Here is a 25,581-nt window from a genome sequence, read left to right as displayed (position 1 = left end):
GTTACCATATTTGGTGTAAATCACTATTAACATGTGACCTTATCATTAGTCTCCTAATAGCTCCTTGTTACCTTGGATCACCAAAATCATTTACTATGGAAATGTTGCTTCCATGTAATAGAGAATCAATAGGTCTCGGGTCAAGGTCACTCAAAGAGAGATTCATTTTCTTTCACTTTTGAAAAGGTCCACCTGTGTAGGGTTATATTTTTGGAAAGGACATGATGAAATAAAGATTACTGGGGTCTCTGGAGTTTCTCACGCTCCCTGGTCTTCCTTTCTGGTCCCTAACACCAAAGTCAGACCTTCTGACATTTCCTGGGTCTGGAAGAGGTCATTAATACCTTCTGTGTGCTGTAATGATTATAAACATGTCAAGGAGGAGTAAATAGAATTTGATAGGCACTTCCTTGGCAGTTAGGCAGAATTACCTCCCCTTGCTAAACTATGCCTTCTACAGACAGAACACTTAATAGTCTAAATAAAAGAGATTTTTCAAATAAAGAATGAGTTATCAATAGTATCATAGACCAAGAAAAAGTTATATTGAACAAGATGGATTTTGTCCCTAATCAAAGAATCTATGAATTTAGCATCAGGTGTCTTGTACTCAAGCTCCATTAACTACAGATATTACATATCTTTACCTGGTATGTATTATCTAGTGACTGAAGCCACAGTTGTCTTTTATACTTTTATTATAAAACTGCTTTTGTAGAACATATACAAGACGTACAATATAGATTTGAATGATCCTGTTTTACTCTCTCTATTTCCTCTTGACTTGTCTTTATGTTAAAATCTATAAATCTCAGTTCCCTATTTTTACAAAAAATCTAATGTATAGTCATGAATGTTTTAAATCTACAACTCTCTAGGTTGCACCTTAAATTTCTATCATTCTACTTATAAAACTCTTCAGTATTGGAGGAATAAAGAAGTGGATGTGTTTGATCCTTAAACCAATAACTTTGATCCTGAATTCTATATGTAAAGTATACACAAATCTGTATGCAAACATACCCATTCTTATATAGTATGTTTATGTTTGGTCATGACATTACTGAAATACTGAAGGTCACAATTTGTGAACCTCACTATCCTCGATCAAATAATTCTGATTTGAAACCTATTTTTGTACTGTCATTCTTCTTACCATAAATATGAAATATTTCCTGAACAGTATACTGTACCACATGTACACTGTATTTCAATTGATTACATATGGAGTTATGCATGAATGAAAACAGAAATATGTTAGTGTATTTTAGTGTATTTCTTGTCTGATACATGTTACAGGTGTAGTGTGTTTGTTGAGCCCACTACCCACAATTCACCAGAGCACACCCCCCTGATACAGAACAATTATAACTGTCTAACATTACATAATGGTAACTCATTTTCCCTTTCATGTAAAGCTAAATATGTAACATGTTATCATCATAAGAATGCCACAAGCCACTTAGACCTATCCTCAAATAAACCAATTGTTGGCTAATAGTTATCATCTGTGGCAGTTTAAGCCAGTTCTGAATCTGCCTCCTTTAAACCAGTCCAGGCTGACCTGGGCTGCATTACTTCCAACAGATTTTAGAAATTACTTCAAGATTTCTTGGCATCAAACAATTTTTTTCAAACAGTACGATTGTTTGATTTCACCATTCCTTCATTCATGGTTTATTCGCTTGTGACTGATATTGTGTTTTGTAAGGGGAGGCCATCATTAGGTTCTCAGCCTGTATAGGAGTATTTGATGTTACAATAAGGTTGATCCAAGAACTTTGTGTATATAGCTTCCTTAAAGAAGATCTCCCAACAATAATGGTCTACAGATGTTTATTTTTGACTTCTGGACTGATTCACTAACCTTTTCCAGATGTAATGTCAGGAACTCAGATACCCAATTCATTTTAGAGTTATTCCCCTTGTTTATTAAAAATTGAATCTTTAATCTTCAGAATTGTTTTCATTATTCAACATTTGTGTCTACAGGTTTGAAATATATCATTCAACTATAATCCCAGTTTTATTTTTGTTTTGAATTTTTTATATTTCCTTATTCGTATAATCACACAGACGAATTTATTATTCACTCCAGATAGAATTATCAGAATGTTTAATTAGGCCTAATCACATGACACTCAGTGTTGGGATGAAGATATCATTGTCCTATCATATCATCATGTCACCACATTAACCTGTTTTTTGCCCTGTAGCCCTTGTGACTGTGCAGTTCTTAATGAAGACAACATCCACACCTGGTACGCAATTCTCCAATTTTCCTAGAAATCTTACTGTCCTGTAATGGTTAGAGCTTACGTCATCCTTCTCCTGTTTACTGTTGCCTCTTCATGTTCTTGTCTGCGTCACTGTACATGCACGCATTGCACTTTTTCAGAAAAGATCCTCATCATTATGTAAATCTCCCAACCCTCCATTTTATTACATAAGCCTGGATCAATTCACAATTTCTGCTTTAAATATTCTGTTTTGCCAATAACATCTGTTATAATGCTAAATGTTAGATACCAGATATATATAATTAGCAGTGGTATTGAGGAAGTTTATCAATTATTTACATCACTGTGTATTTCTATGTTTCTCCCTTGAAAAGAAATTTCAGTTTCCCTTTCCCTTTCCCAATATTTCCCCGATATTGTACAAGTCTTGTCAACATATCTGACAATCCTTCAATCCAATGACTGGCTAGCTCCCCACCCAATGTGACTGATATCCGTGTTGTGATGTTGTTGTGGTCGCAGTAGTGAAACAAACATGAAATGCATGTGCTTGTATTGTGTAAGTGTATCCACTTATTTTGTAATTGTATTATATCTCCACCCATTATCAACTTAATATTATACTGTACAGCTCAGCCTATGTAGATTTCAAAATCAGAAAAGTAAAATTTTATAATATGGTGTATTGAAATGTGTTATCTATAATATACAGTTTCCTGCCTACACTGTTTCAGTGTTGTCCTGGCACAGCTATACCAACAGTTTATACTTAAGAATGGCACAGTTAGTGAATATTAATTTAGACGAGGGTTGAAAAGTACAATGTTAGAGAACTATACACATTTAAAGCTGGGAACCATCTAGAGATGTTATGACATCATGCCTGTACACTTTAATTTGCCCGTGTGTAGTGTCTGATGAGGATGCTTGTGAGAAGTGTTAACACTGACATGTGATTGTCTCGTAGGCATTCAGTGCTATAAAACTATATGAGAACTTGCTAGAGTTAGGGTGCCCTTTGTAAATCTGTTCTTCTCCACACTTCTGTCAATGAAATTCATAAAATTTTTATCATTTCCATAGCTTCTCTCCCACTGCCTTGAGACTTGTGTATTGCCTTATGCCCGCTAGTTACATCATCACTGTTGCATGTCTCTATGGTTACCATTCTGATGCATGAGAATTACACATATTATTTGCAGCTAGTTTTTGTTTTCATTTTTTAAATTCTCTTTATTAGTTTTCATTTCATTATTAGTCAATAATGTTATATTCTTGGCATGTTTTTGCAATTTATTGAATAATTTGTCTGAAAGCTAACAGTGTGATACCTTCTGCCAGGAACAGGACATATGTAAGTAACCATATTAGGCACATTTCATTGATCCAAGAAACAATGTTTAATTGAATATTTTGAATAATATAAGTAAGTTACATGTTCCATATGCTGAAGTAAGATAACATGTATGATTACCAAAGAGTATGATGGGAACTAAAATGATGTGTACTGCCGATTTAGAGCATGATGGGAACTAAAATGATGTGTACTGCCGATTTAGAGCATGATGGGAACTAAAATGATGTGTACTGCCGATTTAGAGCATGATGGGAACTAAAATGATGTGTACTGCCGATTTAGAGTATGATGGGAACTAAAATGATGTGTACTGCCGATTTAGAGCATGATGGGAACTAAAATGATGTGTACTGCCGATTTAGAGCATGATGGGAACTAAAATGATGTGTACTGCCGATTTAGAGTATGATGGGAACTAAAATAATGTGTACTGCCGATTTAGAGCATGATGGGAACTAAAATGATGTGTACTGCCAATTTAGAGCGTGACGGGAACTAAAATAATATGACTGCCGATTTAGAGTATGACGGGAATGGAGTAGGTGCAATCTTAAAATGATATGAAGTACCAGTGTAAAAATGATGGGAATTAAACGATTGCATAATCTTATAGTATCTTGTTGTTATCATAAGTGTTTTCTTGTTTCTGTAAGTAATTCAGATGTAAGAAATAAGTGTGAGTCATTGACTGTAGTAGGGGTTTTCCACTTATCACAGTTTAAATGATAAAGTTTAATAAGAATATTCTGAAAAGTATTCCTCTGTGAGATATAAGTTGTAGAGATTACGATACTGTACTTTACATACATGAGCTGTGGAATAAGCTACTGTAGGCTGCATTCATTCCTGTCTATTGGAGGCTGTAGTTAGGACGCTGTGTGTAATACAAACTGTAAATTCTACTGAAAATGAAACACACCATGGAGTTGACTGTATAACACATTACAGTTTATATGTGTCTGTGGATTAGGGAGAAATTTTCCTGAGCAGGTGAGAAGTCATTTTCTTTTTCAAACCTAATTAGTGTTATACTTGATCAAACATACATGTATATATGTGGTACTTACTACAGAGGGTTAGTGTCTGTGGTTATAACATTGTTTATTGAGAGTGTTTGTGGGATGATAAAATGTTACAAATTTCTCACATATCAATTGATGGTTCAACATATAATCAACACTATACCAGATATCATGGGGGACACATCGATGATGATGATGAAAGTTTTTCGTCTCCCTAACTCTGCCCGTCGCCGGGCAGAGTCCAATCGTCGTACGTCGATTCTCTGGCGAGGGGGACACATCGGTAGGGTAGGACCTTTTATAGGCAATCAAGGTCAGATAGGACTGACTTTATTGGCAACAGTAGTTTTATAGGTAGTGGACATGTAGATAGGCTAGATGGCACTGCACTTACTACATGTCTAATGTGTATATATTTAAACAGGCAGGTGCAACAAATGAAATGAATTTTTTGTTACTGTACAGAAGGTTAATGGATCAAATTTACACCTGACAGTGTGGTATTTGATTAATAGTGTGATAGAAGTGAGGAAGGTATGACACGCTGCCTGCTCTATGTAACAGTACAAAGAAGGTTAATGTTGTGGGCTGTCTCAGAGTAGATGTACCTACTTGACATGGTGTGTGTTTGGTCTTTGTTTGTGTACAAATAAATATAAATGCCTTGTCATGACAGGTAGGTAGTGTAAATAACATGTCTAAATATGATGTGGGTTTTCTGGAAACACTATTATGACTAGATAGGTACAGTAAATAGGATTGTTACGGTCAGGTGAAAATTGATGTGGAGAAGTAGATGTGGGTGCCTACAGAACGGAAGCTTGTCTCGAGTTGAATACAGTGGGATGTATAGCACCAAGGGACAGACAAGGGCTCGGGTCAGGAATAAAAGCTGGAGGAGGGTTCAAATTACAGGTGGAAATATTTGGTATACCTGTGATGTGTCCTGTATCCCTTGTTACCTGTAATTACCAGTCTAAGTTATTCACGCAGGTACCCCTATATATGTCTCCCTTCAGACCTGTTATTAATGAGATCAGAGTTGACTGAAATGATAAGAACACCTAACATGTGATATCTGATCTGTGATGTTTATCACACTTGTTTTCTTCTTTACAAGGCCAGGTCCTGATGTCAGTCTCTCCCCTAGAAGGCCATATCATAATGTCGCTCTCTGCCTTATAAGGTGACGTCCCGATGTCATTCTCTCCTTTACAATGCCATATCTGAATGTTATTACAAGGTCAGGTCCTGATGTCAGTTTCTCTGCTAGAAGACCATATTTTAATGTCAATTTCTCCCTAACAAGACCTGATCCTGATGTCATTTTCTCCCTTACAAAGGTCATGACCTGATATCATTCTCTCCCTAATATGGCCAGGTCTTGATATCATTCTCTCCCTAATATGGCCAGGTCCTAATGTCATTCTCTCCTTTAGAAAGCCATATCTTAACGTTGTTCTCTCCACACCAAACCAAGTCCTAATTTCTGTTTTAATGTAACTCTTTATTTCAGAATTCTTATCTTCACCTGTAAAATAATTGTAATTCTTTACCAGTTCTTGACCCTGCTTCGGATGTGTCAGAGATATGAAATAAGGTGTGTTATGCTTCACTAAAAATGTCCGTTAACGGAGTCAGCAGTCTGATTGCTTCATCCATGTCCATACATACCTGTCTAATATACCTGCCCAGATATTCTTAATCATAATGTAGGTGTATCAGGGGTTCAGTTGAGAGATCAGTACTATTGGATTTAATCATGACATATTTCTTTTTGGTGATTGAGTAATTCATTTTCTCTTTGTCTTTACCAAATATGGAAATATGTTACAAAATACTTTCATACATTTGCATAAAAAATTTTCCCTCAAATTCATTTTCTTCTTTTTTTCTTTTTTTGAAATGAAAGTGTAAGAAAAAAACAATCTTCTCTGAATTTTTAAAATGTGCTTATTACTTAACAAAAGAATATTCCACAAGTATCTTTTTCAGTTCATACATTATATTAGAATTTACACAACTTTGTCAAAAGAAAATATTAGCCAGAATTTGTGGTTATTGTTTTGATACACGGAGGGCTTCCTGCTGATTATTCAAGCACTTGGGGTCATTGGGTGCTTATCGTGCTGACGTCCTTGAGTTACCAAGATATAGGTGGTACCGTAAGTGTCAGTTACTTCCGATGTGACGAAATATAATACCGATTTATGATAAAGAAATATGACGCTTGTTTAGCATATAACGGTACAGATAATAAGTACAATGGAAGAGCCACTTAGGCACACGCTGTATGACACATATTGTTGATTCAACCATTGATATGTAAATTTTATTTACATTTGAAAGACTGTACTATATATTTCATTAGTGTATGGCTTGTGGTAACACACTAATGTAGACTGACACTGTACATAGGGGGAGTCTGAAGGTACAGTTATAGTTCTGTCAACCAACTCTGTAAAATCCCCAACCGCATCCTATGAAAAATAACAAACTATGTGTAATACATGTATATTTATGTTCGCTGGAGCGTGTCCAGCTAGTCATGTGACTGGTAATGTCCTCAGTAACACCTGACATCAGTTTGTTCAGTACTTATATATAGGTATATATTATGACCCTCATCCAATATTGATCGTAGAAGATACACCACATACAACCTATCATGCCTAAGTGTATAGTTAAACGCCTGAAGAGAAAAAGGTACGTACTCCATCACTACTTTACATCCAGATTTCTTCTTGTAAATTGCTACAGAGGAGAATATCTATTGATTTTTATCAATACATTATAAGTACGTAATGTTTTTTATTATACTTCATTCATTATGCAGGAGACTCAGTTCAATGATAGACATGTTTGAGAGAACTAACCTCCATCCCTAATATGTCTTCAACACCAGTTACTTCCCTTCCCTTATTAGGCATCTGTATTTAGTTATCTCCCTTTAGCTTGCTGAGATTTTTCACCATGGAGAAAGGTTGGGTATAAAGTTGCTGACAGCCTTGTTTTCGAGGTAATGCTAACTTATATCTATCCCTACTCATCCGCATTGAATCAAGTTAGAAGGAAAACTTATCTTGGGCCTCTGATTGGTGATAAATCTTTGGTGGAAAAAAAATGTTAAAAATTGAGTGTAGAGAGAGTTTTCTCAAGTCTGAGGGTGCGTTGCTTAAGTCTGGTTAGTCACAGGCCCTAGGTTCTATTGTAGGGAGGTATGGTACAATTCTCTGTATCTTTTAGTGATTCAGGTAATACACATGATACCTTCCATTACTCACAATAATGTACAACTTTTATATTCTGCGATATGAGAGTAAATCAGTTGATGATGAATTCTGTAGGGTTTCAAGGTATATGAAGAAGCTAGGGCTATAATATAAACTATCATGTTGATTCATTCTAAATTCTATTACACAACCTGAACATGTCTGCTATTTGTAGAACAACAGCGTAGTGATGGAAGATAAGTAATTCTTCACAGACAAGAGAAATCTGACAGGAACCTAGCCAGTCCACATCCTTAGACTGACTTATAGGTCTATAACATACAGCAGCTAGGCTTCCATCCCACTGCTTCTTTGTTTTATACTTTAACATCACTTCATCATTAGGATAAGGTTATAATGAATCAGACAGGATTGGTCTGACAAGGTTCCATTCGCCACGAATATGGTAAAATGTTTGGAAAAACCAGTTTTCTTTTTCTAAACATAAGAGATGCTGTTTCTGTCTTCTTTCAGGGGCTATGATTTTTGTATTTCTCTGTATGTGATAAGAAGATCAGGGTTCAGGTTAGGTGGAGGAAGTTCAGAGAGATTTAAGCACTAACTGATCAACCACTGTTTATATTAGATGAGACAAGCGAGTAGGACAGGAAACATCTGGGTCTGTATCGCCCGGTCCCTGGTCACTAACGTTGGTGTACTAGTTGAAAGCTTTACATTAACTACATGACCCGGACTGTAAGTTTATAGAGGAGACAGATCATATTATCATTATGTAGAAAAGGGAGAGTTACATAGCTAAAAATTTCCTCATTATTCAGTCTATGGTGTGTTTGTATGCTGAATTAAATTGAGGATAATAACAGGATAGGAGATATTTTAATTGGTGGTGAATTCCATGTGATGAGAATAGAGTAACATGTGACTAACACTGATATACGTTATCTATTATAGTATATTTGATTAACATATTGGACTAGGTGTCTATGATAACAAATTTCAATTTATTCCATTTTTTAACTGGCTGGTCCATTTCATATAAAAATATTTGTATATTTCAAATGTATTAATAAGGTATATTGATATATTAATGATATAGTGACAGGAACAGTGATTAGATGTTAAACCTTGCCACACATACCTCAGTCTCTTGTTTAAATACATCTCACTCCCAATGGCATCCAACACCCTGGGGTCTAAATCCAGGTATGTTTCTCACCTGTTAATTAGTGAGAAACACTTAACTATAGGTTTGTGTACCTGTTTACAGTTTCAGTATACAAGGGTATTAACACTAGAGTAGACCCACAGGGAGATTGCTTTGCTGTCCCAGCTATATAGGTATCTACCTGTATACAGGTGTACAAGGTCATGTGACCACTGGGTAACCTGTAGGAGTTTGACTATTACTGGTTTATATTAGTCAGGTGTAGGTCTGTCACAGAGGATGGATGGATATGTACCAGGACATACACAGTGTCTCTGTGTTACAGTATTTCAGGGATTTTAGACCTTGTGTTGTAAAATAGACATTCAAACTGGAAAACTTCAACATGGTAAACAAAATACTGTAAGTATATTGTTGAGTTTAGACTACAACTCCTCTCTCTCTACCTCTCTGTCTCTCTCTCTTTCTCTGTCTCTCTCTGTCTCTCTCTCTATGTATATATATACATAGGGAACCATTAGGACAATTGAGTTATTTACATTGAGTGATCAAGAGCTGATTTAAAACCTGATTTAAAACTTCAATCATTTGAATTTTAAATTTCATCAATAGTTCATTCCCAGACAGAGGAACAAGATATCCACATGACTGATGTCAGTAATACAATATATATGTCCTGTTCATTATCTTGTCAAGCATGATAGACCTCTGGCAAAAACTGATTTCTTATTCAAGATTCGCAAGAAATTAAGTGATATTATAATGAGTAGCAGCTCAAAGACAATGAATGTTCTATGTTTTACAATTTTAAAAATTATCAAATACTATTTATCAATCATGATGTCTGAACGAATGAAATATGTGCTCCATTCATTAGTAAGTATCCATAATTACTAAAACTATTGTCATATTTATCAATCTCACCACAGCAGTTCAATTTAATTGAGTTTATTCTGTAAGTTGAAGAGTCAGTCAATGGGATAACAGCAAAACATACAAAGTATTGCATTAATGAAGATCAAGACATGCAGCTTTTGTACAACTTAATGCATGATCCCTTGATCTAGACCCCTTAATCCTGACCCCTTAATCCTGATCCCTATACCTGATCCCTTAATCCCGACCCCTTAATCCTGACCCCTTATACCTGATCCCTAATCCACATGTCCCCACCAGGCACTTTTAGCAGACAGTCTGATTATAATTTTTGTATATCCAAAATATACACACCTTGAGCAATACAAATTTTCATGATACAATTATCCTTCTTAAGTTCCAATTAGCTGTCATCCATTGTCCTGGTCGTTACATAACTGGGAAATTGATCTCTTTGTTGTATAAGTACCCTGGGGAATCTACTGTTTTATTTCACCACTACATTTGACCACTAGGTGACTGAGGAGTATGACACTTACATTACATTGGCAGGGGGCGTGTGGTTTTTGTCACCTCTCCTTTTTATTGTAACTGCAACTGTCATGATTATCATATGACTTTATCAATTTTTTTACAGTGAAGTAAAAGGGATATGAAAATGGCCTAAAAAATTCAAGGAAACTTTATTTATTTTACAACAATTGCTAAAACAAGTTTTTTGGACTTACATTAATCACTCTGGTCAGTTAGGTGACCCCATACCTTTTCACGTCTGTTCCTGGTACGTCAAGGTTAAAGGCGAGTTTGTTACTAATATACCACCCCACCACCCTCATTTAGCCTATACAAGTTTTTTTGTTTTATTCTACTGAAAACATATCTTTTTTTAATAGCACACGTACATATATGTTTGATTATGTACTTACCCTGTTATACAATTATACATCCCTGATAGCCAGGATTATAATTGTATTAACTTACATTTATGAAAAATAGAATAAGCAGTTAACGTCAAATAGTATTATTTATTAGTAATTTGAAAAAAATCTTGATATCAGTTAAAGAGGTTTTAATGTAACTTTCGCAATGAATATATCAAAAGTTATGTCCCTTGGAAGATATTTTCCCCATTGCTTGTTAAAGACAGGAGTTTTATTAACTTTGTACTAATCCCTTATGGCTTGGCAGTGTTTGGGAACATTCTTGCCTCTCAGATGTTGATGTTGGCAGTGCTATATATACACACTAAAAGTATATATACTATAGAGAATTATAACTTCTAGGTCTATATATATATACTGATTTACTGGTTTGTGTATATAAATACTTACTTTGTTCTCCCTCTATCACACCAACCATGCTTCAAAGAAAAATACAGGCAAAAATTATCCTTGGCATTTAAACAGAACAAATATTAGTTTTGGACAAGATTACATTTAGAAAGAGAATTTGAAGGTTAATTTGGTAAGATCATGTATTCTGTTTCAAAAATTTGATGTGATCAATTGGCACAGGTCTAGATCATTTCCCATTCAATTAGGCATTTTGTAGCTTTTAAGATTTGGAAGTAAAAAAACAAAAAGATAAATTGTCTGATTGAAATATACAAGAACTGACTGTGTTATACTCAATAGGGGCATCCTTAGGGTTCTAAATTTACTCATTGTTGAGCGGTGAGTTTAGCTGCCAACAATACAACCTAATTGGTGCTCGTTCGTACATTAATACTCAAGTTAATATCTTAAATAAATATGATTTGAATTTCTCATTCATATGAAGTGTGTTTTTTTAGGCGTAATCTGAACTTGACTATCTGACAGGTCAATGTTCTTTCTAGTACTGCAATAAGATACGGTTTTTATTTTTGCTGCTGAATAAGTGTGATGTCACTTCAATGTTTGTGTTTATGTGTTTGGTCATTAACCTATATTTTTAGCAATGTGTACACAGAAGTTACGCACATAAAACACTTTATTCCATATTTTTACGGAAGGTAAAACATTGTTGAAGGGTAATTGTAACGGGGTTTTTAAAAGACTAAATGAGTCAGTGGAAATAACACCTCAAGATAAAAGGATATTATATATAATGACAGGTCAGTGCCATTGAATGTCAACTTTTGTTTGTTCGTTGACTTTTGGTGGTCATTGTGCTTTGGAAGTTTGATCACCTGAGAAAGATATTTTTATTTTAGTTTAGAAAATACAGTCACTAATGTATCCTTATAAAATTGGCTTATAAATCAAACAACTTGTTAGTTTGTTGTCTTAAAGGTGTGTTGAAAATTAATGATGCAAATCATTCTCTCTGACTTATATTTCTTGATTGTTTTTCACATCTGGTTTCAGCAACTTTCAGAAACAATTTGACTCAAAATTTTGATATTACACACGATCTATTGATAATCAAACACTGGACTGTCCTCAAACACAGAAAGCAACCATTGGGTGTTTAAATATCTCCCATAAGTCTGTGCGGTCAGTATAGTCTATTTTAATGGTCAGTTACATCTGAGACCCTAGCTTCCGAATTGTTCTCCCAGAACTGTCAATGGCATTCTGACTGGTCACTTCAGAGAATAGAGGTCATCATCATTATGGGGTGCCAACCACAACCCTGATCAATGACCAGTGGTGGTCAGTCACTCCTGGGTATTGTCCAGCTTATTGATCTGTTGTTGACCATTATCAGCACTAGTGAAGCAGTGTGTTGTGGTCAGTGTTTTATGGACCATATTGTACTTACCTGCCTGTTGTAAATCACCTGTAATATTATGTACCTATGACTCCAGTGAGACAGGTAACATTAGGTGTTGACAGGTGTGTAACATTACAGGTGTTGACCTCTGGATGTGCTGGCTCTACTAGAGACTATATGGCCATCAGTTCTGTTCCTGTCATGTCTTGGTAACAGTTTAGATATACAGTTTAAAACTTTAGACACCAGGAACAAGAACAACAAAGACTTTCACAGTACTTTTGGATTCATATTCTGAGTATGTTAATGGTGATTGATAGCAGTGTAAGACACAGCACCTTTCTTATATTGGTACTTAGCTGTTTGTGATGCTTCACCTTTGCAATGCATTTTAGGTAAGTACCTGTCTACTATCATAATCAGTTTGTTTCAAGTTAAAATTAAATTGTTATTAATTTCACTATTAAATATAAAAATGTCCACTGAACTGTGAACAGTTTTAATAGGCTTGATTTAGCAGTAGCTGGTGTCAGATATATGTATTTTGTGGTTTTATTGATCAGCTGAGATCCCTCATCAAGAACTGAGTGTCTGAGAGGTGGATCAAATCCATGATAAAGCAGGATTTTCCAGATATATAAAGATATCATCCCTCCTGTGTCCGACTGGAATCGGTGGATTTGAGAATTCTACTGGTGCCACACGACCATGAGACAACAACAGCTGTTGGTAATCTGTGATTGTTAGAGATTTGTTCCCATAGCCTGGGAGTGTCTCGGTCACTATCACATGTTAGAGATCAATATATATAGCTGTCTTACCACGGCCAAAATCAATGGTTGTCAAATGTGCATGTGGACACTGAGTCAAGATTATCATGGCATTCTGTGTGTCTGGACACACAGCTGACCATTTAGGGATGATATGGTTTAATTTGTGGTCTGGATTTTTGTCTATTCAATTGAAGGTCATGGCTTGTATATGGTAATTTGTTACTACAAACAGGCAGTGAAACGTGGAATTGAGTTAAATTCAATTGGGTCATAGGCTTTTTCTATGTCAGTCAGTACTGTAGACTTGAAAAGAATTGAAATTTGTAGAAACATCCGATTCTGGAGACCTAGTTACAAACAAGGGAAAAATAACAAAGTTATTGGTAAGTGAAATTGGAAATACAAAAACTAAGGGGTATTGTGAATCTTACCGAGAAAATTTTAGTTTGAGATTTTGACAAGTTGTTGATGAGAAGAGCTAGGTCCTCTATACCAAAAATAATCCCAAAAGCCATTTAAACTGTCAAAGTTTACTAGGCCAGTCAATTCTGTGTCCATATGGCTATATTGTAGAATTCTGTTGGAACTCCACAACACACAGTAGGCAAGGCAGTTATCATGTCAAGTAAAATCAACATACTATAATAATCCTCAGAAATCAATGTATTGCCACTGTATACTAACGATAATCAACAGAGGAGGGTCATGCTGACCCAAAGGTCATAAAACATTACCCCTGTAGATCATAAAAACACAGCCGGCAGACATGTGTTCTGGGTAGTGTCTGTTAATCAGATGGGGACTAAAGCCAATAGGATTATAATGACCTGATATGAGATCTGGAATCCTGCTGTCTGTGTGTTATCATTCAGGGATGCTTATAGAGCTGTCCATCCATTAATGGTGATTATATCCACCAAATTTTTATTAAATCATTCATGCTTTTCCAGGAGGAAAGTGAAAAATCAACATAAACCAGAACATTTATAATATATAAAAATTTGGGTACAATTGTGACAGGTGATTCAAATCTGGAACTTTCAGATCAACAGCTTTACTGTATATGATGCATTCTATTAAATTATTGATATATATATACTGTATATGTATATTGTACTAAATGTGTACTAGCTGTGCCATTCTGCCTAGGAAAACATTAGAAATGTGAATGTAGTTCAGTGAGAGAATCCAGATATGACCTGTGTATTGTATATTGTGGTTTTACTGGTTGAAAGTCTGTTCTAGGTTCTAGGTCTGTTGTTCTGTACTGGTGGGTAAAGTTGTAGGAGTTTGCACTGGGGAATTGACCTTCTGTTATCAGTAACACCAGACTTCAGTTCAAAACCAACCAATCACTGTCTGTTGTGTATAATTCAAATCTCAAGTCATACATACTGTAAGTACTTTATATAAGTACATTTATTGACACTCGCTAATTTATATAAGTACATTTATTGACACTCGCTAATTAAGTTATCTTGTCAACTGTTTGTTATAGACTTACGTGGGATGCACTTGATTGTACCTATACTGGTGTTATCGTGAGAAGCCCTTCATGTGCTTACAAATGAATGCTAATTGTTGCCTTTTAGCAAATTGGAGTACCCATATTAACACATACTTCATATACTAAACATGTAGCCATATTTGAACTCTGTGTTGTGCTATATTCGTCATGCCAACACAATATACACAGGCAGATGTTGGCTCCTAACAGTTATCTTCGCCCATTCTTTATGGCTTAGTGTATCTGGTAATGAGGCTGGAAGAAATTAGCACATTTAAGTGTTGTTATTTCAATCGGTGTGTTAATAGGCAACTATTTGGTACATTGTTCAAAACATGCCACAGCTTTCAAAAGCAGGAAATCTTTTTATAAGCAGATTATATTGAAGTTTCATTAAAGACATTTCTCTGTAAGATCCACATTCTTTCTGAGGAGCTGTCAGTGATGTTAGTATGAATATGTCATCATTGTCAAAACTTGGGACACCATGGACTGATATGGTTCTTTAATCAAGTATCCTAATTGAACAAGAGATGTTCACATATCTCGGTAATTTTGAGATGGGTAACTCCACGTTATCTCACATACTTATCACAACCCAAGATTCCATCGCTAACTCACAGCTGATATATATATGGAAACCTGTCTGTAGCTGTTTTATAAGATGTTTTATTGTCTCTTTTAACTGTACATTGCCGTTTGAATGTTTTTTAATAACCTTCATAGTTCTTTTTTCGTAAATATGAACACATGCATTTTGTGGTTTTTCAAGACTTAGTTCTAGGATTACGACAAGATTAGAAGAAAGTGCTGCTGAGTATGACATGTATTGTTATATTCAGCACTCCCCTGGGCCTATCAGCTGTCGAGGGGAGTGAGCATCTTACACACATGTATCATACCCTTGTGTAATGCACGTGCAAATGGGAGGGGAAACAATGCTGCATTTAGACAAAACAAGAGAGATAAAGTGACACACACATGTTGGTTTAGTTAGCAAGCTTTGAGTTAGTCGAGTGATTTGACTCATGACAGGGTATACTCATGGAAGGAGGGATTACATAGACTGCTACCTAACCTGTGTTCTTTAAAGTTATAAACCCATAGATAGAAGATGTTGTTCTTGTAAGGTCCTAGGGGGACTTTTTCATAGAAGTGACCCTGCACCTTTACTACAGAAGTGTGATCATTAATTGGAAAAGTATTGGAGAACTGGTGATACACAGACTATATGATATGTGTGAATTAAGTCATGCATGAATGAATGAAAATGTATAATCAGTTGTACTATAGAGGTAATGACTCGAGGAAGAAAGGAAACAACAATTAGTCATCATGGTTCATAGATTTTACTGAAGAAATATTGACACAGTTGTTCTGTGACAGTGTGAGATGTATGTATAATCAAACTGGTGACTGGTGCTGGAGGTCATCAAAATTCATCAGTTACACTGCAGATTATCAGCAAGTATTGGAATTAAGGACAGAATTTCTGTACTGATGGGCAGGAATTTCCTCTATTTAAACTAAATAAGAAGATAAAAGGTGAATAATTCTGTATTGATAGAAACAGTTTGGACATGACAGCTTGTGTATGAAGAACTGAAGTTGTATGAAACAGGACATAGGCCAGTATTACTTCAATAACTTCTGATGGCCTAAGTGGGTGTGTTGGTAGCCAGCCATTGTATATATAATAAGGATGTAGTACCTTTCCACTTGACTTGTGTGATAAAAATGTTTATGATATAGAGTCCATCTGGGATAGCCTCACCATCCTGTGTTACTTGAGGATATATTATCAAATGGGATAGTTCTATACTACTGCTGTACATGAGGAACTAAGGAACAAGCTGTGTCAAACATCAGCTGGAAAATCAAATTGTGGTTGATAATAGATATTGTTGTGGCTGTGACATGTTCATTACTCTGACCTTAGATGTGTGAAGTAGACCTTGCTTGGTTTTGTACATAAAAACATTGAGAAGGATCATCAAACTGCTAACATACACCAACATATATATTTTATGTGTGTCAGAGTCGTCAAACAGGAGTTGTGGGTGTATGTGGGATTTACAATACGATCTTTCTCTAACTTGGATTCGTGCCATGGTGAAGACCAGTTGTGTGTAGAAATAGTGTCTAACCTTCTGTCATTGTTTTCCTGACATCTATAGATGCTGTCTGATGTCACTCCTTCCTGTCACTATAGCTTCTGCAAATATATTGAATATTTATCATTTACCTGTAAAGGAAAGAAACACAGAAACAGTTAATGTGCGTGTGTGTGCAGACACATTTAATAGTGTGCTATTAGTGTCAGCCATAACACATGTATTAATAATGGTATAATTACAACTACAGCGACCAGGTGTGGCAAGGTGAATCTATAAATAATCTATACCTGTCATATACATAAGAAATCGTCCTTATGTATCACCAAGGGGACAAAGCTAGTAAATTTAGGAAGCTATAACATACAGACGAGATCTGATGTAGAATTTCTAAACAGTCTTCCTTGCTGCTGCTAACATATCATCATTAGTCTGAGGTGATATGTACAGACACACAACACAGGTATTGAGGGGGTAACACAAGTCAGTGATGCTTCACATTTACGTGGGTGATACCTGCAGAATCAAATCTGGGATATTACAGATCTTTGATGTTCAATGAATATTTACTTGATATGCATCTCAAAGATTCTGTTGATTAATTTTAAGAACTTTATCTTACCTGAAGATTTGATACCTGTGATATACAGGTGTGAATCTGTTACCTGTAAAGATATTGGGATCAGTACATATACAGCTGCACATCTAATGTCATTACTGATTAAGAGATAGGATATTTATTATAACCATACTGTTACCTGTGAATCTCTTACCTGTCTTTTTTACCTGAGATCAGATATCGGCTAATGTCAGCGTTTTATTCTAAGTACATCCGGCGTTTTACATGTATACATTGAGAGTGGCTGACAGTATTTGTGTAGGGCATTACTCATCTCATGGTAGGAAAAGACAGCCAGACACCTTGACTGTTTCGAGTTTGTCCCGAGTCTCCGATGGTCATCCTCAGTGTTGTGTTTTGGCGGTAATTAAGTGCCAGGATAGGTTATCGTACCTATGCATGAGATACCTGGCCAATATTTCGAAGTGTTGAGGCCAATGCCAGTGTGGTAGTGTTTGGCTTATGGATGAGACATAACATTTATTATTATTCTATTTGAGAATCGTCTAAAGATGTGTCCGACTTGAGTTGGCAGAGGTTGTGTTGACCAGTGTCCAGTCTTATGTGTCTGCATTACTGAACATTGATGAAGTTACCTATGGCAGGTCACAAATTCTTCTACTTGACATGATTTGAAAGATCATCATAAAAAAACCTTTCATTTCTGTCACAATTACATACTGTGTGTTCTGTATATACATGTGGTTTAATAACCTACCTCAGAAAATCCTGTGAAAGCCTATTTTTACCACTGAAAACTGGATGAAAGGATAACGTGTAAGGGACAGATTTTCTGTTACATAGTGGAGAGTTTATATTGGTGTACAGTTACGCTGTGATATTGAAGGGAAACCGAGACCATGAAATCATATTTACCATGAATTTGTGTGAGAATTAGCTCAGTTACCTGTGATATAAGTGGTGTGGTGTAAAAAACATATACCTCTGACCCTGAATCTTGATATTAATGTAACAAGTAGTGAAAGTTTTATATAAAAATTGAGCATGCATCGCATCTGTGTCTGACGTATCATTAACACACTAACAATGACATACCAGGAAATACTTCCTTGTGTACATTAGCAATACATCTCGCTATCGACAGATCTAACGTTTGTGTGATTCTCTGGCGAAGCTGGTAATATTCGTATCAATATTGACAAGAGAAAATGCCGTTTGATAGGAACAAAAGTGCTGTACGGACTATGCCGCCCTGTGGTAGACACAGGAATGGCGTGAGGACAGTACCGACATTTCAGAGATTTATGAGTGTTCCCTTTGACTGGCGAAGTAAACTCGACTTATGGGTTGGTGTTTTGGTGTATCCTTTCAGGTCCATCATCAACTCTCGCATCAGGTCATCTCGCTCACATGAGTCGCTACTGACCAACTCTGTGACAATGCACTCAATTGACCTTGCGTCCCAGGAGCTGGACATCAAGCCCTTACACAGCAGCATTCTGGGACAAGATCACTGCTTCCAAGTCGCAACCTCACATGGAAGTAAATACATTTCCTGTCGCACAGCAGAGGAGCGTGAGAAGTGGCTTGGCAGGTAAATATACACTTTACATACAATTTTTGTTAGAATCTACATTTTTTCACTCAACTTTTTACTTTACAATGTCATGTAACACCTACTGTAAATCTGTGATGTCAAATGTATATCTTCAAAACTTCTTCCGAAAACAGTATTGATTTCAACACAATCTAAGATAAGTCAAAACAACGTTTCTCAGGTAAGGTCCGTCAATACTAATGTAAACGTGATTCATTCAACATCATCATCAACATAATCATTCTTGTTATTATTATCTAAGTTAACAAAGTGCTGAATTAACAAATCCACAGCAGTTGCTACGTATTTTAGCAAAACATTTTCAACATGAAAATGGCAAAATTATGAGGAAAATATGAACTTTTGCTGTGTTTAGCAGGATTTGTGTGAATTTCTGGTCAATATTGAAACATTTTCTTTTAATATCAAACAACAATTTTCATTATGATAGAGTAGATATTACTAGAGTGGTTAGAGACAGAACTTGTCCTTGTTTATAAACAGTGCTGTAGTGCTGATCACTACTAATGAATATTATACCCTGACACAGTATCCACCTTATCAATACCTCTACACTGGAACATTATACCATTCACAAACAGCCTAATCTCTACTCTGACATAACATAACCATTACAAAAATCTGGTTTCCATGGAAACATGACATCTGACTGTTTGGGAAGTAGGATGGATTTATTAATGTATTCGTCAGCATCAATGGAAGTGATGATTGTGTGAACATTAATTAATTATATACGAGTCTGTCATGATTATGTATGCATGAGTTAGCAGTTTGTCGTAGTTTGAAGACATGATATCACAATGACAGACCCTGTAAGTGATGCTAATCATATGGTTTAGCTTATCAACCTTTTAATAAATCCTTGGTGTTTGCCATATGTCCGTTTATCAGTCTTAGCCTACAAAACCAGTGATAAATTCCTCCATTTTGTTTGCATTCGTAGGAGGTTAATCTTCGGCACGTTCTTAAGACAGCATTGTAACGGAAATACATCCTTCATCCTCCCACTCAAATCAAATAATCTTTAACTTCACACGAAACAAAAGAGACAGATACCTGGAACTTGGTTCACTTGTACTGGAGGAGAGGCTGAAATGCCGTGCCGGAATTGATGTTAGGGAGCTTTTGATTTATTCTGCCCACATTTGTCTTCCTTGATTTGATTTAAGTAGGCTTCATTCGCTAGTCTCTACTTACTCAGGTGATCGATCGATTATAAAATGTTACAATTTTTGAAATACAGATTTTATTGTGATACATCCGCCTCCATTACGATCATCCATACATCTCTGAAAAGAAAGTCAGGTCCTGGTTTATGTATAATCTACCTCACTTTGGTGAAAAGATAAAATCTGGAGATCTATAACGTTTCTGTTTTACTGCACTTGGTATTAGCCTTTAATGGGAAAATATAGCTGCCCAACAATAAAAATATGTTGGAGGTTTTAAATTTGTTATGCAAAGGTTAAATATCTCTGTATTAGTAAATTGATCAGTAAATCCCTCAGCAAAATTTGTTCATCCATCAAAAACGATTTTACTGTACCAATAAAAAAAAACTCAACCTTCATCTATCTGAAAGGTTAGAAGTAGATGGCTTCCTTGGAGAATATGTTCAATCATTTCATCATTTATACATGGGTAATATAAATAGTTGAATGTGGATACTGAAGCATACGGGATAATCTTGACTTGAATACAGAAAGATTAAATTTTACATGAATATGGCTATTGATATATAGGTAGTGATAAATATGGGTCAGTGAATCATTCCATTGTTGAACTGGAACGTCTTATAGCCCAACTAATCCTGTCAGGAATTCTTGACATTTCTTACTGGGAATAAGCAATCAAATAAATGTTAGTTAAAGAATAGATATTTTCAGATGAAATATCATCCAGAATACAATACAAGGTTTGAGGATATCTAATTTATCTTTACAATTCACCAACAATGAACCAATACAATATATGGACCTTTACAGAATCCGGATCAGAGAAGTGCTTTACAGCATCAGAAGAGTGTTTTAACAGAAGCTAGTGTTATACAAGTGTTAAGCTGATTGTTTTGGGTGCCTCATTAGTACTAAGTGTATGTGATTCTAACTGTTCACAGATAACATCTTATTCCACACTGGTCCATGTGTTCTCTTCACACATGGTCCTGTCTGGTCTGGCTACCAGCCAGTCTGTGTCTGTATAAAGGTCCCGACTGTCCGCTCCCAGTCTACACTTTCACCAGACAGACACTTATGGTCCAAAGTACCTGTGACTGTACCTTAAGTCTGGTCTCCCGCACTCTAGATCATGGTGCTTGGTCACCAAGACTAAGCCTATTTCTCTTGCCACAAGTTTGCCAACCAAAACTCGATTTGGCAAATCATTAGACTGGTACTTGTGAGTTATCCCAAGCCCTTCATCACCAACAGATGTTTGATGAGTTGACAATGTATACTGTCTGTACTGTTTTAGATAAGGCTGATTGATCCTGAAGTTGAACAATCCAATATGTAAATCAAAGTGATAAGTTGTGGTATATAATATTGTGTATGTTAGACGGAGTGATACTTTGTAGAATGTAATATTATATAATAATGTTTATCACTGTGATAATTGTAATATGTAATATTATATGTATTTTAGTCAGAGTGATGTTTTATACTTTACAGCCTCAGAAAGACCGTTCAGCCAAACCAAGACAATGTCAGAAGAACAAACAACTCTCTTAAACTCTGGGTCAAAGAGGCTAAAAATGTCCCCTCAAAAAAGAGGTAAGGAATTTCACATAAACTCTGGGTCAAAGAGGCTAAAAATGTCCCCTCAAAAAAGAGGTAAGGAATTTCACATAAATTAATGTACTACAGGGAGATCTGCACTGTTCCTGTGGCTTTGTTGTCACTGTCACTGTAGGATGTAACATACTTCCTTCTGATAGATTCCTTATTGTTCTGAAATTCTCTAGATTTTAAACAACTTTCCTTGAAAAAAAAATAAAGATTTTTAACGCAAAATACATGTAAGCTGAGAGTAAATCACAGTTAAAAGTTACAACAGACCAGGGACTAAGATATAATGAAGTTATAAAAACACTAAATTCTGACAGATTTATTTCCAGAGAAATCTGACATGATTTAGTCTGCCTAGATGGCTTACTGTAGTTTATCTCAGTCATTCTTAATTCTCTTTTCAACCTCAATGAAATGCTATATCGCATGAAAACAACAGGTTTATATTTAACCACTAATAAAGTAGCCATCTTATGAGTTTGTTTGGTCACAGTTCATTACCTTTGTCACTTTAAGTACTGTAGCTACAGTAAGATTGATGTAGATGTAGATTGGACACGTTTACTTTATTTGTGATACAATCAAATCCTGTGACAATATGAGAGGTTGGGAAAATGTCAAGATATATCAGATTCCTCCTACTGTCATGGTGTGCAAGGTCCATCATAGGATATTGTTCAGTACATCTGGCTAGTTAAACAGCTATTTAGACTATAGCAGTTTGATTTTTATGGATGATGTCGCCAGAGAATCGATCTTTCAATTGGAAAATGCCCAGCAATGGGAAGCGTCAGTGGAGATGAAAAACCAGCATCATTATCATCATCAGTCGTTGTGGACAATCCTTTGTAAATCTCCAACCCTGATTGGTTGCTGTGTAAGACCACCTGGAAATATCAATATATTTAGCCAAGCAAAACTGTTCTTAAGTTTGTCATTTAACCTTGGAAATGGGCTGACTAACTGATCTGTAGTAGATGCTATGATGGTAGTTAAAGCTAGGCTTGCCATGGTGTGGTACATGGGTAAAGACTTTCAGGTACACTATTTCACATGTACCACTGATTAAACAAAGCTGGTGTTGAGGGGATCCTTGACGTCATTCATAAACAACAGACAAAGATGCTGATAGGGTGCTTTTTCTTTTATATATATATAATAGCTCAGTATTACATGTAGATTACTTGACCCTAACTGACCTTAAGGTCATGTGACCTGTTCCACTACAGTCAACTGTTCTACTTATACATACTTCTGATGACTGCACCCTTTTGGTGCATAAATTGGTTGTACAAAATATGTAGGTTAAAAGCATGTACTTTAAGGTCTGAACTTGGAGACATCTAGCACTTTTCTCAGGAAACCACTTCCTCTTTTACAAATAAAACAAGACAAGAAATAATAAATATAATGTCAATATTTCCTCCTAATTACTCAATTTATAGACAGTGATTTACAATTACATTAAGTTAATGTTAAATAGGGGTAAATAATGACTTTAAAGATAAACAGTTAATGTTTATACCAAAAGTGTTGAACAAGAAACAGATTGGATGTTTTGACATACTGTGGCCAGGAGGTCAAACACTACCTATCCTTAAAGTGAGTGGTAAGGACATCAGATGAAATCTCTGTCTTGCATCGTTTGATTTCACTACCCATGCTGATTAATAAGTGATATATGAGGAAGGGAGATCATCAGATCTTTTGATGTGAACCCAATATTTTCATAGAGTTACATCATGCTGGTCAGTAATGACGAGATCAGGAATGTGTATAGGTTCTGGTCAAGCATGAACTGTCAATCCAGTACTAAATTGATCTGGTCAAGCATGAATGGTCAATACAGTCCTAAATTGATTTCATCTTTAGCACATAAGTGACCGTCCTTTAGATGTTGTCAGACCATGAGTGGCCTGCCAGAGGGGTCAGGTGTGTAATAATGACCAGGGGTCGTCTTACCTTGTACTGACGTAATTACTATAGCTGTTGCACATTGTTATTATTGTCACCGTAAGAGAGAAGTACAATCTATCCTGGCCCTTTGTCAGGGGACCAGATCCTCACACATCGTATAGTTATACATCATAATGTATAATACTAGTGGTGAAATCACTGACCCTAAACACCTGTTATCAATAGCTGTATCCTTAGTAATGATCACCTGTCAGCATCGGTCAGTTTTCAGAAAAGCTTCAACTATCCTGTTTCATTCACTATACTGAAACTCCTGGGAAAATTTTAATGCATAAAGAAATAAGGTATTAAATTGCACCTGTTTTTACCTGCAGTGACAGATGTGAACACCTGACTGAGACTGTGAGAATTTATAAGGGTCATCTCTCAAAGGTCATGTTAAGCCCTGTACATACTAGGTACAGACACAATGTATCTCTGATATCCATCACTCTCAGTATTGCTAAAAATGTAGATGAATTTGAAAAAACTGGTCATCATGGCATCAGTTTTAATTTGTGAGAAATGACCAGAGATAGATCAGTGACCAGTTGACAAGATGTCAAATTATGGTCAGTCATTAAGTGACTTCCTGTTCAAATCTACTCCCTAGGAAGTTTATAGGTTAACAAGTCATTTTTGGGAGGCTACTTTATAATAGACTAGGCTGACATGGTCATCAATATTTAAGATTTATTAGGAAAAGTGATCATGCATGCAGTGTTCAGTATTTTCCATCACATTTCAAACTGCAGAGTGAATATGATATTCCACAACATATATATGTAGACATATCAAAGTAGCATTTATATATACATGTGTATAAAATTATAAAAGGAAACTTGATGAGGTACCAATATCATGACTAATTTTTATTACGATGGATGGCACAAACAGGATGACCATGGTACATACATTAACTGTTCAGTGTATACCTGTGTATGAGTGACAGTTTGACAGAGGCCAGTACTCTCTACCTACCCCCTACAGCAAGCTAAATCCTACCAACACTACCTGTCTGTCAGGAACATGTCAGTCCAGGGGGAAAAAGTTCAGAATTGTAGATAGAAAACATATATAGACTTGTGTATGATTGACAGTAATATCACTATCTATATAGGACAAAATATTGGTGTTATTTTCTTATTCATGACCCCTGTGCAGAGTCCAAATTAGCATGAAAGATGTTTATTATGAACATAAAAAGGAAAGTAATGTAAACAGACTGGTTTCATGCACCCTTAATTGATGTATGTAATCATATGGTTAGTGATTCTATTCTTCCATATAACAGACTAATTTTGTTAGAAGTTGTCTGAGAAAAAAAGTGGGAATATTCTACAATTACCACTATTGGTAAAAAATAGACCTCATTGTGACCAGAAATCACCTCAAGCTGTTTTGATCTTTACACACGATCTAAATATATGGAGTGTCCTGTGAAAATTTGGTCAGTGGGAAAGTGTGGTCAGATTGTGAAGGGTCTTGGTCCTTGAGATGTAAATGTGTCTCCTTACCCAGTAAAGATAGGACAGGTGAGGTGATTTATCACTTAACTATTGTCCACCCTAGCACCTGTAGCACCTGTTAAAGGCAGAGGGATGGGTAGGCCTTGACACTTCTACCCCAGACTGGACTTAATGGTCAATTAAAAGTC

The 25,581-nt window shown here is 35.8% G+C and overlaps 1 protein-coding gene across 10 annotated transcripts in view; it reads left to right on the top strand.

Annotated features, from left to right (window-relative positions):
- LOC132544688 (disabled homolog 2-interacting protein-like) overlaps positions 1-25,581 on the top strand; it is a 134,482-nt gene that overhangs the window by 94,190 nt on the left and 14,711 nt on the right. For 7 of the 10 annotated variants that reach the window (XM_060208314.1, XM_060208312.1, XM_060208315.1 and 4 more), the window contains 3 exons: positions 2,217-2,261; positions 18,937-19,158; positions 21,852-21,953. In XM_060208314.1, the coding sequence (XP_060064297.1) occupies positions 2,217-2,261; positions 18,937-19,158; positions 21,852-21,953 (369 nt within the window). The remainder of the gene's footprint in view (positions 1-2,216; positions 2,262-18,936; positions 19,159-21,851; positions 21,954-25,581) is intronic. The other 3 variants (XM_060208317.1, XM_060208313.1, XM_060208321.1) reach the window with 1 other exon arrangement.

This window comes from Ylistrum balloti, unplaced genomic scaffold, assembly GCF_031769215.1.
Source record: "Ylistrum balloti isolate Yb309-2 unplaced genomic scaffold, AGI_CSIRO_Ybal_v1 Utg369806, whole genome shotgun sequence".
NCBI classification, from domain to species: Eukaryota; Metazoa; Mollusca; class Bivalvia; order Pectinida; family Pectinidae; genus Ylistrum; species Ylistrum balloti.
The sequence above is the reverse complement of the archived record's forward strand: the minus strand, read 5'-3'. Positions and strand labels throughout refer to the sequence as shown.